The following is an 18,413-nucleotide window of genomic DNA, read 5'->3' as shown; positions in this document are numbered from 1 at the left end:
AATAATATCTGAGGTTTTCAGGTCAAATTTTTAAACGGTTTTAGGCTATTTACAAAGCAATCAGATGGCCATAAAGACTAGCATCAAAGCAGAATTGTAATAGGTCTTAATTTTAACAAATTTATAAAGGGGTTGAAGTTACTCTAGAAAGGAAAATGTTAATTACTAAACAAAGGTTAAAACAAGGACCATTTCGTCAAGTAGGTGCAAAGATTTTTAAGAACCGCAGCTATTAAAGTCATAGGTCCATCCGTCAGTGTTATGTGACGTAGATCTGGCTATTTAAATATTCTAAGGCAGTCGTTAATTTTTAACATATTCGATTGGTATTAAAACGCGTTGGCCTTAGAGAGGTTTGCAGATAAAATGGCCTAAAACCAAGCCAGTATTAATGATAATCTTTACACTTGTGAAACGTTCAGTCCAATCAATTACGGGATCTTAATGGACATATTCTACTGATGGTTTATTGGAGCAATTATTCTTGAGAGGATGGAGTAAGCCTCTCCCAAAATAGTTATGAAACGTTACTGAACACATGAATACCTTCACTGTACAGGAGAACAGTCTACTACAGTCGGACGGACTTTGTTGTAAAATTTATTATTAGTCATATTATTGCAATAAAACAAAGTCTATAATTTGGTTGGTTTATAGGCATACTAATTGATTAAACTAAGTAGGTATTAAATATACTTGTTGCTAGTTACTTAATTTACAGCATAACTATTCTATTATTTGTCTGCCTGTCTGCAATATACGTATATACCTAACGAATTGAGAAAAATAATGCTACTATGAAATGGTGATCCTAATGATCTTACGAACTGACAAATAAAAGTTGCATTTTAGAACGCTACTTCAAAAAGTATTCTTTTGAATTATTGTTTGAGCACCCAGTTCTCAAATCTACAGTGTGAATTCATTTTCGTACGCGTAACACATTATCAAGTCTTCAGAACCGCATATCACATAATAACAGCAAAAAGTGCCCCTTTCCTTTGCTTCACTGCCAATAGAAATTACCAAGGGATCTAAAGGTATAAGACAATAGCCGATAAATTGATGTTACATCCCCAATGATGATACACAAAATTCCTCCTTCTGTAGATAAGGATTAGTGGTAAAACCTTTGAACGCTCCACTTAATGAAGCAGCCGTCAAAATTCATTATAGTCCCCGAGGTTGTTAATGTTAAACCAACAATTAAGAAAACCTTATGAAAAGACTCTGGTGTCTAGTGTAAAAAACAGCCCTTTATCCCCTGATATAAAAAAAACGCTACTACGCGGAAGTTAGGGGACACCATATCTACTCATGGGTATTAAATATACTTGTAATCCCAAGATTAGCATCTACTAACAACACAATAACTAAAGGGAGAGTTTCAAGATGGGTATATAACGAGTTTATGAAATAATAACGAAGGGGAGAGTTCCAAGATAGGTGTATAAGGAGTTTAGCAAACAATAACTAAAGGGAGAGTTCCAAGATGGGTATATATCGAGTTAAGCAAATAATAACTAAAGGGAGACTTACAAGATGAGTATATAACGAGTTTACCAAATAATAACTAAAGGGAGAGTTACATGATGAGAATATAACGAGTTTAGCAAATAATAACCATAGGGATATTTCCAGGATGTGTATATAACGAGTTTAGCAAACAATAACCAAAGGGAGAGTTCCAAGATGGGTATGCATAGAGTTCAGCAAAAAATAACCATAGGGATATTTCCAAGATGTGTATATAACGAGTTTAGCAAATAATAACTAAAGGGAGAGTTACAAGATGGGTATAAATTGAGTTTATCAAATAATAACTAAGGGGAGAGTTCCAAGACAGGTGTATAACGAGTTTAGCAAACAATAACTAAAGGGAGAGTTCCAACATTGGTGTATATCTAGTTTATCAAATAATAACTACAGGAAGAGTTCCAAGATGGGTATTAGCAAATAATAACTAAAGCGTTCCAGTATATAATGAGTTAAGCATGTAATAACTAAAGGGAGAGTTCCAACATGGGTATAGAAAGAGTTTTGCAAATAATAACCAAAGGGATAGTTACAAGATGGTTATAATATAAGTTTAGCAAATAAACAAAAAATGTAATATGAATGAGTATATTATGATTGGTTGCTTCATTAAGTTGTTCAAACATTTCAATCACTAAATTTAATCTACGTAAGGGGTAATTGTGTGTATATTCTTTGGGGATGAACATCAATTTATCAACCATTGTCTTATCCCTTTAGATCCCTGATAAACTTATCTGGACAATTGCTAACAACTATCTCTATGATTACACGTTTTTAAAGTTTAAGCTGTGCATTGTGATGGGTTTTGTCTGATTATGAGTCAAGGTATTCCTCTGTTTTCTTTATAAATATACTTTTTAACTTGTATATTATATTCTTTAATAGTTAGATTAACATCTAAGAACAACACAAAAACTAATGGGAGAGTTACTAGATTGATACCCCTATTTGTGTAGTAGTCCAGTGGCTCTCAGCATATGAAATATGGATGTTGCAAACCACAAACATGTCGAACAAGACATTCCCCTTTCCTTACTGTTTAAAAAGATAATTAAACTACTTTGAAAAGTGAATATTGGACATTGGTGCTGTTTGACTGTTACAGGAAAAAATCATATTTATGAAACTACCACTTTAATAGACAAATGTACTAGAAAAAAATAGAAAAACAGGGCAGACAATTTTTTTAACGCAGACTTTGATCAATTGTAAAGTGACAAACATTTTCCTGCAACAAAATGACAAAAATATTTTTTCTTAAAAGACAGAAATGTATTGTGCATGGCAATTAAGTTTTCTTTTCTAATTTATCACAGAATGTCTGATTTTCAGGGCTTTATTATGGAGGGAGGGGGGACAGTGCTTGTTAAATAATTATCAACCATTAATATCCCCGAAATATATCAGCTAACAATGCAACGGCAGAATTTAGCACATTAAACCATAAAAGGAACGAAAGAGAAGGGGGCGTTTCTTGTCCATTCACCTATCTCTGAATTCCTGAGGTGTATGGAGTAAGCTATCTTATCAAATAAAATTCTATTATACTGAGAACCTAATTAACAACGCATGCTGTTTACCAAGGAATAAGGAATTGGATATTGTATTAGTTATTTCTCGCATCGTATTATAAACAACTTTCCGCGGATATAGAATGTTTTTCTTCCTTAGATTGATTTTAGAAGGCTAGAATTCCAGATTAATATCATTGTTAATTACCTTACTTTAATTCGTTAATCTGAGGATAATGGATATATTGACAGGAGAATATGTGTCGTCCAAACATATACCAAATTTATTGGCCATTTTGTTCATCAAGTAGGAAGGTAGAGATGGGATAAAGGAGGGGGGGGGGGGGTTGTTGGATTTCCTTATTTTAGTCAGCTGCGAGTATCACTCTATGCTGGTGCAACATCAAAGTATTAATATATACCTAGCTAGATTATTAGGAAGGACAGACTATCAATTTAACCCCAAATTATAGAATAGCCCCGCAGGTAAAAAGCCAGTAAAAAACCTATAAAATTTACAAATTTTCCAGACAAAATTTTAAAATTTGTGATCATCTAATAAATGTTCCTATAATGTTAACACAAATAATTTTTTCTTCAGAATTCCCTTTTTTGTGCAATCAAAATTTTTTTTTCTAATTACAATTTTTTTAAAAGCGAAGCTTTTCTATAATTAGGGTCGGTCCGTCCGTACGTCCGTAACGGATAGCTTTTTTCATTAATTTAGGCATGTTAGAATTGTCCTATCGATTTTAAATTTTGCATGGTGATGACTTTAGTAGTTAGGTACGATTTAGAAAGCGTAGCAACTATATAATCATTACCAAAATGTCCGTACGTCCATTTTAAACATGTTGATTTTTTTACTTTTTTAACAACAAATTTTTATGTGAACTAATCATCTGATTGATCTGATTTTTGGTATATTGATTCCTGGGACAACAAATTATAATGTAATAAGCGAAGCAACTCTATAATTAAGTCCTTAAAATGTAAGTATGTCCATAAACATTATCCTGTATCAAGCAGTTTTTTAACAAATTTACTTACAATTTTGCTTTGACCCTTATGAATTTATATTATGATTATTCAGTTCTGACACTATTCAAGTGTTAATGTCCTTTTGTCCTACCGTTTCAGTGCTTCGCTTTTATGGATGTTGTCATCCTTGTTATCTAGTATCTTATAAATATGGGAGAGGTATTTCAATTTTTGAAAACGGCTGAACATCTTTGCGCTTTCCCTGAAAATTGAAGACTAAACAAAAATAAAAAAAAACTTTTTTATTTTATATGATTTGGCCAAAAAAGTCCTAATGGCTCATTGATTTTTATTTTTTTAGCAGTTTTTTGTAAATACTATTTTTTATTATTTTACGAAGTGAATCAAAATTTGAGTACTAACAAATTACGTTTTATTGCTTTGGAAAACAACACACTTTTAAAATATTAAAAGCGCAACTTCTCTTAAACTCGCGAATTTTGTTATTGTTGTACGTTGTACATTAAAAGTACAATAGTCCAGAAGTAGCGCAGCCAGCAAAAAAATATTAAAAGTTGTGTGATTGTTATATCAAAATAAACAGGGAGGGAAGTGATGAACTGTAAATCATAACCTAAAGTATAATAAACTCATTATGATGGTTCAAAATCTGTAAAAAAAAAAATTCAAAAAATTCTCGATTGGTTGGTTCAAACTGGTAGTATCCAAACTTTTCCACCAATAGTTGTAATCTAGATAAAAAGATTATATTGCTTATTTTTTTAGGTTATGTCCACATAGTCTAATCCCCTAATAGTATAATAGAGAATCTTTTTTTTATATAAGGAAATATTTAAATTAGTAATGAATAATGTCATTCTTGTTTCTTTTTTTATGATAGTCTGATTTAAAGTTGTAAATCATAAATTCAAATTTGAATTTGAATGCTACTAAAACGTAGAATATATAAATATATATATATATATATATATATATATATATATATATATATATATATATTTATATATAGAGAGAGAGGAAAAAATGGGCTGTTTATTACACTAGTCCCCAATTCTTATAATAACGTTTTCTTCTTCGTTGACATAACAACTTTGGTAAATTGGAGTGAATTTTGTTTGGTTGATTCATTAAGTTGAGTGTTCAATAGTTTCAACCATTATTTGTAATCTACAGAATAGATAATTTTTGTATCATCATTGGGGATGTACATCAATTTATCGGCCATTGTCACTTTAAATCCCTTGGTCATAAGATAATTTGGCCAAATAGATCATAAATGCGCGGTCACGTGTCAGACATCAAACTGACAATAAAACATAGAAAATGGAGATGGTTTAAGCACATACTTAGTAAAGGATATTGGTAATTTAACAAAACAAGCCTTGGCTTCAGATCCGCAAGGAAGAAGAAACCCAAGAAGACCAAAAACAACCTGAAGGTGAAAACTCCTCCTCTACATAAACTTATAACAAAGAAATCTCATCCCTCAGCAATGCCTCACAACAAGCCACTTCAAAAGACCATTGGGGAACCATTGTGCGTGGCCTATGCTCTACTTAAGAGACAAATGGCGATAATGAAATAAAGACCTTACTGTTCCTTACTGCTAATAACGTACGAATGCACAGTCTCTTGAATGTATCAAAGCTTCACTTTTTAAAGAACTAAAAGCCACTAGGGGCACAAAAGGTGAGGGGGAAGTCCACCCCCTCCACATTTTCAATTGAAGTTCTAAAAAGAAAAATTTAAACAACAAAAAAATGAGATGGGGTCATATTTCAGGAGGGTGGACATTAATGACATACCATCCCCCAAAAGAGTTAAAAACCTTCCCAAGACCTATACCAAGCTTCACTGTAAGGAGAACAATATCAAATATCCTTCACCACAGACAAAAAAGCTACTTTATATAATAGGATAATACATAGTAAAAAAATTTAGATCCTACCTGAATCTCTGAATGAGCTTCTCAAAGGGCCACCACCAAAGCGGGGACTGCTGTTAGCAGTAGAGGCCCTAAAATAATAGTAGATGTAAGTACAACAAGTAGATCGTCAATACATGAATAAAAGAAGTGGTTGGGTCAGAGAGAGTGGGGACAATGGGCTGTTAATTACACTAGTCTCCAAAATTTCATAATAATGTATTTTATTAGTTGGCTGAACAATTTTGGAATTATGATTGGTTGGTTTATTAAGTTGAGTGTTCAAACGTGTTAACCACTAATTTTTATCTACAGAAGGGGTAATTTGTGTGTCATCATTGGCGATGTACATGAATTTTCGGCCATTGTCTTGTTCCTTTACTAAAAGTAAGAAATGAGTTTGAGTTAAAGTAAGAAAAAGCATTTGTACCTTGAGTTGCTGTTGATCCCACCACTCTCGTTTCTGCGCTGCTTATTTCCCGCCAACAAAACCTGTTTCTCTGAATCAGCTGATTTTACCCGCGAATTTGATTGTGACGTAATAGACAAGCGTTGGCTTGATCTTAGGTCACTTCTTCTTATCACTGAACTTTTATTATTGATATTATTTTCACTCTTTTTAACTGTTGTGGTTGTAGGTGTGGCCGTTTTGGAGATTTTTCTTTCAGTATTGCTGAAATATAAAAATAATAAAAAACATCAATCAAAAAGTATTTTTTTTAAGCATCGTATTCTCTTTAATGGATATAGAATCGACGTGGATATTATTACAAGGAAAATTATCGTCAATTTAGGTTGATATCATGGAACCCATTTATTGACCAGTTCGTTCATACAATAGAAGGGGTTGGAGATATTATTATTTTAGCCCGATGCCATTTTCCTTTTATTAGAGAATATAAAAATTTGATGAAACACCCAAGTAATAACATATCCATTTCTCTTTGTACTAAGGATTAGTCTGTCATAAAAGTTAGATTTTTACATAATAAACCTAAATAACCTAAAAAATGCTTTGAGAATTGTAATTTAAGTTTATTGAAACCCCCGTTTCTATGTTACAATTGAACCTTTTAATCAATCAGGATGTATGTTAAATAATATCTTGTTATGGACGAATGCTGTTTTGTTTGCTATGTAAATAGTATTTACTAAATAGTACCTGTTTAAAGTATTTCCATTCTTAGTGGCAAGAACAGCTGAAGAGCCATTTGTACTCTTTGAACTAAGAACAGCTGTTTTGGAATTCAGAACAGCTGATGAACTGTTGGTCGTCTTTGCACTGTAGCTGGTCACTGAAATACTTCTTCCAGATAATGAAATTCTACTCGATGAAACAACCTAAAATATAAATTTAAATAAAAATTTTACTTTTGAGTAGGTGATTGGTTTAAGTCATGGTTGATCAGCACTTAAAATAAATAGTTGAAATAAATCCTACTGCTCCTATGTCTTTCACATGAAAAAGGGTGTTTTTTTCATACAAAAAGACGTAAAACCATGTATTTTAGACACCCAGATAAGTGTTGCACAATCAAAGGTTGTCTTAGTGATCGGCTTTATTTTGAATAATGAAATGCCTTCTTAATTATATGCTTGGATGGTTGACCTGTCTTTTAATCAGTTAGGTTTAGTTAAGGTTAAGAAGATGGTTTAATAAGTTAGGTTAGGTTAGCTCTGCTTAGAAACTATGCCCACACCAGACAGAGCCACTGTTTATTAATTTTATTTAAACAGCATAAAATATATTATATAAAAAAAACATTGAATGTTAATCTATAATACCATATAATGTAAACAGAACCATTAAAATGGTAAAGTTTAAGTAGTGCTTTTTGTAACACCACTTTCAGGAAAATTATTTGCATTTTCGTAGCACCACTACATTAATATTGTCAAGTAATTGAAGAAAAAGACAAATTCGTGCTTCAATTCAGGGCGTTCTTTTTCTTTGGTTGGTTGCAAATCTGCCTTAGAATTAAACACGTCCGTATGTCCTACTGTTATAGGATAAGTGAAAATAAATAGAAGCAATAAAGGTTGCCCCTAGGGGCACTTGATAGGGAGGGGTTGAATTCAACATTTAATTTTAATTCTATTTTAGATTTAAATGAAAAAAATTGTGGGGGGATTATTTTTTCTTGGGAAATTTTTCTTGGGATATTGGTGATACCGTCCTCCAAAATAGTTATAAACACTTACAAGGAGTCAAGGACCTATGAAAAGCTACATTGTAAAGGTGAACCATTGATATATGATCAGCAGTTAGCGAGATCCTTTGGTACACACAGATACACAGACAATGATCCTTTTACTTAATTATATGGATAACAATAATTACATTTTATTGTACAAAAATTGGTGTTTCATGACAAGCAGAAAAGTTTAAAGTTAAACACCCTTTTTCATTGGATTTTGTCATCCTTGTTTGTTCGCAATTTTTTCTCTTTTTAGCCACGACCCACGAATCGTAGTTTGCTACGTTTTGGTCCATTATGGTTATATTAGAGATTTGTACATTCTGTTTAATCATTAGCGCAGCTAAAAGAGATTTTAAAGAGAAGAAAACTGCAATAAGAATAAAGAAAATGTAATCAAATGTTCTGTAAATGCAGAGACATTGGACTGTAAATTACACTGGTACCCAAAGTTTTATAACCGCCTTGTCTTATTCGTTAGCTCGAACACTTGGGGAACTTTTATTAAATTTTAATTCTGCTGCCAAAATGTTTAATCAATCAATTTATCGTCCACTTTCGTTTTCTATGTTCTGACTAATTACACCATAGTTTCAAAGTATACTAAACCATCTGTACAAATCCAATAAAAGACATATTTTCAATTTGAATCAAAATTATGGATTTACAATTATTGATGTATGTATGTATAGAGAACAATTGCCCTTTCAAACAAGAACGAATACGTACAGAGTAGGATATGGCATTAGCATAATAAATGGCAATTGATTGCACTGGCAAGAAACACAGTAATATAAAGGGATAAGACATTGACCGATAATTTGATGTGCATTCCCAATTAAGATAACCAAAATTATTCCTCCTATAAATTACAAGAAGTGGGTAAAAAGTTTGGACACTCAAATTATTGAATAAACCAATCAAAATTAAATAAAAATTCCCCAAAGTTGTTAAGCTAACGAATAAGAAAGCGTTAATATAAAACTTTGGGTACTAGTTCCCAATGTCCCCTCCCTCCCTGCTTTTTTAACTTAACAGGGAGACGGGGGAGGGGGGGGGGTCAGTTATTCAATCATAGCATTATTCCCATTATCAAAAACAATTTGTCTTATCAAATTACATTTTTGACCTCTGAAAAAAGGCAAAACAATTTTTTTTCGGGTCGCGATTATTTCATTTCTTTTAAATGTTTGAAACTCACAGACAAAAACATACAGACAAATCAACAATGTAAGTTGAAGTGTGGGTACGCTACTAAAAAGTCTTTGTCATTTTCGTTGTTTCATTGTACCAATAAATTTTTGGAGTGAAGCATATCAATGGATATATATGTGTGGATATTATGACAGCGGAAAAATTGTCCTCAATTTAGGTTGCTTATATGGTTCTCATGTATTGGTCAATTCATTCAATCAGTAGGAAGGTTGGGGGATGGGATGGGGTAAAGGGGATGGGATGGGGTAAAGGGGTTGGATCGTTAATTTAAAAACAAAGTTAACTTTATTTGACAACTAGCGGCTACGCCCATAGAGGCCTCTAGCGGCACTTTAAATGTTTTTTTTATATTTAAAATATGTCTATGTTGGGTTTGACGTTTATGTTTGCGTTGAACTCTCTTTCTAAAAAAAAGAAACGTAAAAAAAATTTCCTTCGGTACAGACACAGAGACAAACAGACAGACAAACATCCTGTTAGTTTAGTATAAGGATTAATATTAGATTACATGATGATCTGGTATTAGATCAAAGTGATAATAAATGATAAATACATTATCAAATCATAAATTGTACAAGAACAAGTACGTTAATAAGTAGCGTAGACTTACCAAGGCAACAATATCCTATTGTATAAAGTAGTAAGGTTTTTTTTGTAGTAAAGTAGTAAGCACCCAAAGATGGTAGGAGCGCACCCGCTAGTCTCAAATAAAAAGTAGAAGATAAAATTGGTTGAAGAAAAGGGTCTGTAATTAGTTTGGACTACTAAAATCTACAATTCACTTTATGTTTTCAATAATGAGCTGCTAGTTATTTAGATTTTATTTATGGCTCTTAACTTTAAGCTTCATATAGTTTAATTGACTTAGGTGATTTATAATTAAATAATTATGCACAATAACCTAATTTACTTTAAAATAAACTTCTAGCAGACATTATGTTATATTTAGTTACACAATTGTCAAATTAATAGATTAATCATCTAGACTTTCTAGGTATATATGTATATTATTTGTTACTAGCGGCCACGCCCCTAGAGGCCTCTAGAGGGGGTGAGGAAGGGGGGGGGGGAGAAATCAACACCCACCTCTTTTCAATTTTAGTTTTAAAGAAAAATTTAAAATAATTGGGGGAGGGGGTGATTTTTCTAGAGGTGATATTTCTTGAGAGGTTGGTGGTACCCGGCCCCAAAATAATTATAAACATTCCAAGGACCTATGAAAAGCTACATTATAAAGGAGAACCAAAACGGTTCAGGGATTAGCAGGATCTTTCCCTACAGACAAAAAAAGCTTACTACTTTATGTAATAGATAGATTGTGTTTAGCTTTTACGCAAATTGTATTAAACTATTTTGCAAGAAAAAAACAGTTATATAAGTAAACCTATTTATTTTATTATCACATACTTTCTCTAATGATATGTACAAAATATGAGGTTTATTTTTAATTTTACACCCTGAATAAGTAGATTTTAATATTTTAAAATTCTTGAAGAAAAAGAATATACTAGTAAGAAAATACGTGTTCTTTTATGAATGCACTCCACCCAAATAGTTATAAACCTTCCCAGGACCTTTAAGAAGCTTCACTGTAAAAAAAAATCATGTTGGACATTCTGTTACTTTTGTTGTCCATGCTCACGTAAATTTACCAAAAATATACCTATTACATTTTATTAAAGTCTTCGTAATCCACCGAATTAAGTGATCATGTTTTAAATAAATATGGGAGGAGAAAAAAGTAAATTAGAACCAAAAAAGTTGGGATACAAAAAAAAAGTTAATTATCGCATCATATCATAGACAGCTTTCTGCGGATAATAAAATGAAAACTTACAAGATTAAAACCAGTTTTGTTAGCCCCGAGGAGATAAAGGTCCGGGCTAATAAAACCGGTATTCATTTTATGATTTTTATTTTAATATTCGTGGAAAATTGACTTTAACACAATGCTATACATGATTTTCATTATAGCTGAGAAGTGAGAACCGGTTCTAACCCAGCGGATATCAATCCGTTTCAAAGCCATACTACAAACATGTTAATATGATTTCAAATTCAAAACAAAAACTAAGGGCTATTTTTCTAAATACCTGAAAACATACTTATTTTGGGAAACAACTTCTTTTAAAAAATCCGTATTAAGGTTTAGTGGTTTGTGAGATATTATAGGACAGACGGACATATGTATCTCGTAATATATCGAATCAGGGCTATGTAAAAAGTGTCTTTTTCGTACCCCAACTAATTTAGTGACCTCTTACAAAACAAGAATATAGATTCATTCATAAAAGCGAATTTAAACTAAAATTAATTTTAAAAACGATTATAAAGTGGAATATTTTAAGTTTATTATATATATTTTATCTCATTTTCGTCGAATATTACTAAATGTATTAAAAAATATACGAAAAAATTTAGGCAGTTCACTTAAATTACATATGAACCACAAAAGAAATTTAGTAAGCGTATTTATTATATACCTATCTTAAATTTGAACTTTTAACAAAAATCTGCAAATTAGGGGAAGGGGATTCTGTGTTAATAACACCACCTAACTATCCCTAAGATAAAGACTCACAGATTCTCTAATTATTTATTAGCTACGCTCCTAAAAAGCCACCTACACACAGTTCTTAAAAAAGTTGACTCTATATATTATTCAAGTTGGAGTTTTAGTTACAAAAGTCAAAGTTTTTAAAATAAAGTACTATTTTGCCAAGTAGTCAACAACAAAAAACGTTATTATAAGGTCAAAAATGTCCGTAAATTAGGGAAATTGAAATGGTCGACCCCCTCCCTTCCCACACTTTCAGACTTAGATTTAAATTTAAGAAAAAGGAAAAAATTGGAGGGAGTCTTTTTTCTAGGGGCAATTTCTCAAATCATAATGGTCTTTGATGGTAAGCCATTTTGACTGTCTAAAGCAAAGACCGTCTCCGCGTCTAACATTATCATATCAGCAGTATTTTATAGCATATCTGAATAAAGGGATAAGACAATGGCCGATAAATTGATGAACATCCACAATGAATACATTACACAATACCCAAAATTACCATTTATTTAGATTATTATAAGTGGTTAAAACGTTTGAACACTAAACTAATTGAACCAATCAATCTAAATTCAATTAAAGTTCCCGACGAATAAGAAAAAGTTATTATACTGGGGCACTACTATAAAAATAGCCCATGTCTCCTCCTTAAATGTGCCAAGATTCAAACCTTCAAAAGTCAATCCACCACCCCCAAACAACTTCGGATGTGCTATTCGTTTTAATGACTTTTATATATAAACGTTGAACGCTAATACAAAAATATATTTTTTTTCTCCGCGCAGATAATCTAATTAACGAGAACATATGTAGATCAATCTGATGTTTCTTGCATATGGAGCAATGTTCTTATTGATTAGCAGTTTCAGCGTGAAATGTAACACATCCACTAGGGATAAAAGGCTGTAATTTTTTGCCATACGTTAAACCATATTTTAATTTCTGTAAAGTAGTAAGTTGTATTTGTGTATTGTGTATGTTTGTCCCGTAATATCTCGTAAACGACTGGACCGATCGTATAAGTCAAATATTCGTCCAGTGATGGTTTTAGGTTATCTCGTGGGAAAAGGTATGTTAAATTGCTTTGAATTGAATTATCTAAGTAACTAAAGGTTTTTATTAACTGTTTTAATTTTCATCAAAACTGTTGGATGTATATTAACCAGTTTGGCTTCGAACCAGTTTAATTTCCTCTGAATTAGAACCGGTTCTCTGCCATACAGAAAAATCATGTATAGCACCGTATTATAGACACTTTTCCAAGAATATTAAAATAAAAATCACAAGATAAATACCAGTTTTGTTAGTACGGGCCTACGGCCTCTCGGGGCTCACAAAGATGGTTTTAATCTTATAATTTTCTTAATTAAAATCAGCGGCAAGCTGTCTATAATACGTCCTATAAATAAATGTTCTTAACATATGAATGATTTCTATGCTTTTTTTGCCGACCAATGTTCTGCTGTAGTGTGAACACACTCGCCCTCCACCCACATACATAGATATATAGGTGGTCAAAATATATCATTAGGCTTTTTAGTATACTAAAGCTGCTCTTTAACTCACTTTATAACTAAATAAACAATGAAACAACAAGATCAGGATGTACATCCCCAATGATGATACACAAAAATACTACTCCAGTAGATTATAATTAGTGGTTAAAAGGTCTGAAACTCAACTAAATGAACCAACCAATCAAAATTCAATAAAAGTCCGCAAGGTTGTAAAGCCAACGAATAAGATGTTTTTATTCAACTTTTGGGAACTAAACAGGCCATTGTCACCTCTCTCTCTGGGGGGTGGAAGTTACATTTAAGCAATTGAAAATAATAGCAAAATGGTTACCTTAATAAAAACATTTTAAAACTTACAAAATATACCTATCTTAAATTGTGCTTAGGAACTAATCGTTCTTGTTAATAAAAAATGTTAATGTATTTTTTATCTTGCATTAAAAAAATGAGTTTCCTATAATCAAATGGTTACATAAATGTATTTTATTTAGAAAAGCAACAAAATTTAGATTTTAAGACATCTTCCTTCTTTTATACTAGCGTTTGTGCCCATAGAATCTTAGGGATATGTATTGGCAGGTATAGGTAATAACAGAAAAATAGCCTTAAACCGTTACAAGACTTTTATCTAAAAATAAAACAGCCTATAACTACCACATGACCAATGTGAGGCTTACCTATACGGGATATATCTATCGGTTCAGTGGTTATCTAAATCCTAAGGTACAGACAAAAAACCTTACTACTTTATATAATAGGATACCCAGGTGTCTAAAGGGATAAGATAAAGACGACAAATTAATAAACTTTAAAGTTTGTACAATATACAACCTAATCAAGATTTATTTAAAGTACCCAAAGTTTTACGGCAACAAACGTTGGGTATATGAATTTGATCTTTTGAAAAAAATTTATTCTTACCTCTGTTTTACTGGTAACTGATTTTGATCTTACAACACTCCTAAAATAAAAAATCATAAATGAAAACTGTACTCAAGGTTTCACTATAGAATCATTTAGGTTCAGCGGCTAGCGATATCCTTCTTTTTGTAAACACAAACAGACAAGTATATAGGTATACTGATACTTTTATATGAGGCGTGAGATTCGCGTTCTATGCTAATTCCAAACGTCTTATTATAAGGTTTTCTTACACGTTGGCTTAAAACCTTGGAGACTTGTATTGAATTTTAATTGGTTGGTTAGTTGAGATCCAAACCTTTCAACTACTTATCATAATCTTCAGAAGGTTTTTTTTTGTGTATCATCATTGGGGATGTAAATCAATTTATAAGCCATTGTCATATCCCTTTAGATCCCCGTTTTTTTGTTTCATTGATTAGTAATAAAGTGAGTTAAAGAACAGCTTTGTCCAAACGTTAAAACCACTCATTGTTTTCTACAAAAGGGGTAATTTTACGTATAATCATGTGGGATGTGCTTTAATTTACAGATCATTGTCTTATCCCGTTAGATCCCAGGTTTTATTGCCGCTTACTACAGACCTGTTTTCTTTATTTCCAATCTTGCTCATACTAGCTCTATGCCGCGGACTACCAAACACACTGCTTCGATCACTCCTAAACATGAAGAGTCTAAGTTTTATACAAATTTATGGAATTTAGATGATGTTAGTTGAATTTAAGGTGTTTAAACGTAGGGAGGGAGGATGGGCTGTTTATTGTAATAGTCCAAAAAGTTTTATAATAACGTTTTCTTATTCGTTGACTCAACAACTTAGAGGGATATTGTTGAATTTCATTTAGTTTCATCCACTAATAATAATCTCCATAAGGGGTAATTTAAGGCCATTGTCTTATCCCTTTAGATCCCTTATTTAAATGGCCTTACTATGTTGTCCCTCCACCATATCCTTATACTAAAGTAACAGGATGTTTGTCTGTCTGTGTGTCTGTCTGTGTGTACCGAAGGATCTCGCTAACCGCTAAACCGATCGGGTTCTCCTTAACAGGGTAGATTCTCATATGTCCTGGGAAGGTTTTTAACTATTTTGGGGGAGGGTACTACCACCCTCCCAAAAGAAATGACAAAAAAATTGAAAATTTTCTTAAAATCTGGGAAACTTCAGCGTCAAAAAAGGTGGTATCGTACATAAAAAATTAAGTTTAACAAACAAAAACATTTAAAGTGCCACTAGAGGCCTCTAGGGGCGTAGCCGCTAGTCTTGTATAAAGTAAATCATTTTGTTTGCAAGACCTTCGTTCCTATGTCATTTTTACAATATGTCATTTTTAGCTGATGTTGTCTTACTTTGATTTAGAGTCGCAGGCATAATACATACCTGGGGCTTAGGATATCCGATGGCTGTCCCCTGGATGCTAGGGAGCTGCAGGATCGGTTATCATCCAGGTTTAGATGGCAGGAACTGCAGTAATTTCAGATATTTTAGATAATTCAAAGTGTGTCGTTTTTTTTACTTTAATAATTTTTCATTCATTTTGTACAGTAAAATCTTTTTGATTACCTATTATACAATCGCTCGATGAGTAGATTATTTCTATAGCAAATGTGTTTCAAAACTCATTGTTAAAGTAAAGTGTGGTGTATATTAATAAAAGAACATTCTTTATTGTAAGGTTAGAAATTTTTATAATATTATATATTATAGGAATAATGGAGGTTTAATATGGATTTAGATGAAAACATGAATATTATAAAAATTATCGTCAATTTAACCTGCTAACATGGAACTCAGTTTTATTGGTCAGTTAGTTCATTTAATAGGAATGGAGGGGATGGGAGGATCGTTATTTCAGCCCGCTACGAGTTTCACTTTATTAGAGAACATACAAATCTGGTGTAAGATCCAAGTAATAATATATCCATTATGTTTATGAATACATCTTTAAATAAAGACAAGTGCTAAAGAAAAAATTCTAAGTAAAATGAAACAAAACGAGTTATTTTGTAGGCTCATGATTTTTTTAAAAATCGAGTTTAGTTGGTAGTTTAAAGATCTCTAAAAATCCCTATCGGCATGAAGGCTTGTAGGGCTGGTACAGGAACTCAGGGATAGCTCTCGTGAAGTTTTCTTGCTTCCACGGAATGACTAAAAAGAAAGCATATTTAGTTCCATCAGTAGCGAAGCTTTTAAAAAGTTGATTTAATAAGTTTCATAAAAGAGCAAAATCTATTTTATTGATGTAGACTAGATTTCAATTTTTTTGTCAGTACATTTTAAATACTGATCGTATGGAGAGGTTTAACATCTATCTCAAATTAATTTTTTGCTTGTTTTTTTGCTTCAGTAATTATTTTTCTTCCCTAAACATGAGAACACAATGGTCCACACTACAACAACTAAACTTGCACTTACCAAATCCAATTTCTTTTCTTCAGGCTTTTTTCCTCTTCCAATTCTAATTGAATATTAACATTAATTTCAAATTCTTATAAAAATCAGGGATTAATATTCTGTCAGTCTGTTGGACTGTAATAGTTCTAAATGAAATATCTTGATCATATCTTTTTTCATGTAAAAACAGTGCATAAATAACCCAGGGATGCTAAGGAATAATGCAATGGACGATAAAGTGATGTATATCCCATATGGTGTAAAAATTACTAATTCTATAGATTAACGTGAGGGTTGAAAAGTTTGGTCACAGCTAAATTAAAACAACCATCACGATTAAGGTAACATACCCCATTTCTCATTGACTCAACCCAAACGCATGAAATGAGTATGTTATTTTCCAGTATGGCTTCAAAACCGATTAATATCCGCTGGATTAGAACAAGTTCTTAACCACACGGAAAAATCATGTACATCATCGTATTGTGGTAGACGGCATCATACGGACAAGCCTTTCCTAGAGTATACCACGCTCTGGGATTCTCGGCAAATGCAGATGTTAAAACTCCACCCATCAACTTTAGATATGCTATCAAAAGACGGTCATTTTGATAAGCGGTCACCCAACCCATTGTTATGGAATACAATGGCCACCTGGGCATGGGGAGGGGATTACCCCCCTCCCCCTTTTCGCAGCCGGACCTTCCCTTTTCTCTGCCATCACCTGCCTACCCCAAAGAGGCAGCCTTCCCTCCTACCTTTGCGCCTGTGGACACAGCCCCAGCTCAAAGGAACCCCTTACCAGCTACCCCTCATAATCTATTATTATACTTCTATTTGCTATATAAACCTGTATATCTATTTTAATGAATCAGTTCAAAATATATCTTTTAAACAGTAACTACTTTGTAGTTCCTTATTGATAGATGAATCGAACTCGCTCAGTAGGGTTGAACTGCTTCACCCCTACCACAGTATCACTAACAATTTTCATACGAATATTAAAATAAAAATCACAAAACATGTTCATTGATTTAACTATTACTTATGGGAAGGGGTAAAACTTCCGTAAATATTCACTTAATGTTATTCTCCTGTTCATGATAGCATCCCACTTGCCAGGTTTCTTGGCTCTGGCCTGGCGAGCTTTCTCAGACTCACTAAAATATATTTGATACATTATAATAATATATTAATTTTTACTTGGATCTTAACCTGATTATCATAAACTCTATACAGTGACACTCGCATCTGGCTAAAATAACGATACCCCCTTCCACCTCCTCCCCAACTACTGAATGAACGAAATTAACAATAAATGAGTTCCATATTAGAAACCCAATATATCCAAGTATTCTATATCGATTATGTAAATTATTTAAATAACTCAAATATAGTTTATTTCTTATTTGTTAAAAGCATAATAATTCAAATATAGTTTATTTCTTATTTGCTAAAAGCATAATGACTCAAATATAGTTTATTTCTTATTTGTTAAAAGCATTTACATATTTCATGTTTAATTTTGATAAATATAAATTTTGCTTTACAAAACGTTTACAATTATTTAACTTACCTATTTGCGCTACCTCTGACATTTATTGTTATTTTTTCTTCATAATTTTTACGGAATG

General features: G+C 32.2%; 1 protein-coding gene across 5 annotated transcripts in view; it reads right to left on the bottom strand.

The window, feature by feature from the left end:
• Nucleotides 1-18,413, bottom strand: part of LOC145334306 (uncharacterized) — a 240,959-nt gene that overhangs the window by 146,034 nt on the left and 76,512 nt on the right. For all 5 annotated transcript variants that reach the window (XR_013884802.1, XM_080179711.1, XM_080179712.1 and 2 more), the window contains exons 40-48: nt 17,876-17,939; nt 16,801-16,845; nt 16,457-16,533; nt 15,766-15,852; nt 14,969-15,043; nt 14,385-14,424; nt 7,139-7,317; nt 6,407-6,649; nt 6,001-6,068 (exon numbers count right to left, since the gene is read on the bottom strand). Coding sequence is in view for 4 of the 5 variants with exons in the window: in XM_080179711.1 (XP_080035837.1) it covers nt 6,001-6,068; nt 6,407-6,649; nt 7,139-7,317; nt 14,385-14,424; nt 14,969-15,043; nt 15,766-15,852; nt 16,457-16,533; nt 16,801-16,845; nt 17,876-17,939 (878 nt within the window). In the remaining variant the exon portion in view is untranslated. The remainder of the gene's footprint in view (nt 1-6,000; nt 6,069-6,406; nt 6,650-7,138; nt 7,318-14,384; nt 14,425-14,968; nt 15,044-15,765; nt 15,853-16,456; nt 16,534-16,800; nt 16,846-17,875; nt 17,940-18,413) is intronic.

The sequence above is a fragment of the Acartia tonsa genome, chromosome 12 (genome assembly GCF_053477335.1).
Source record: "Acartia tonsa isolate MP-2025a chromosome 12, ASM5347733v1, whole genome shotgun sequence".
In the NCBI taxonomy this organism is placed as follows: Eukaryota; Metazoa; Arthropoda; class Copepoda; order Calanoida; family Acartiidae; genus Acartia; species Acartia tonsa.
This window is presented reverse-complemented; position numbering and strand designations above follow the sequence as displayed.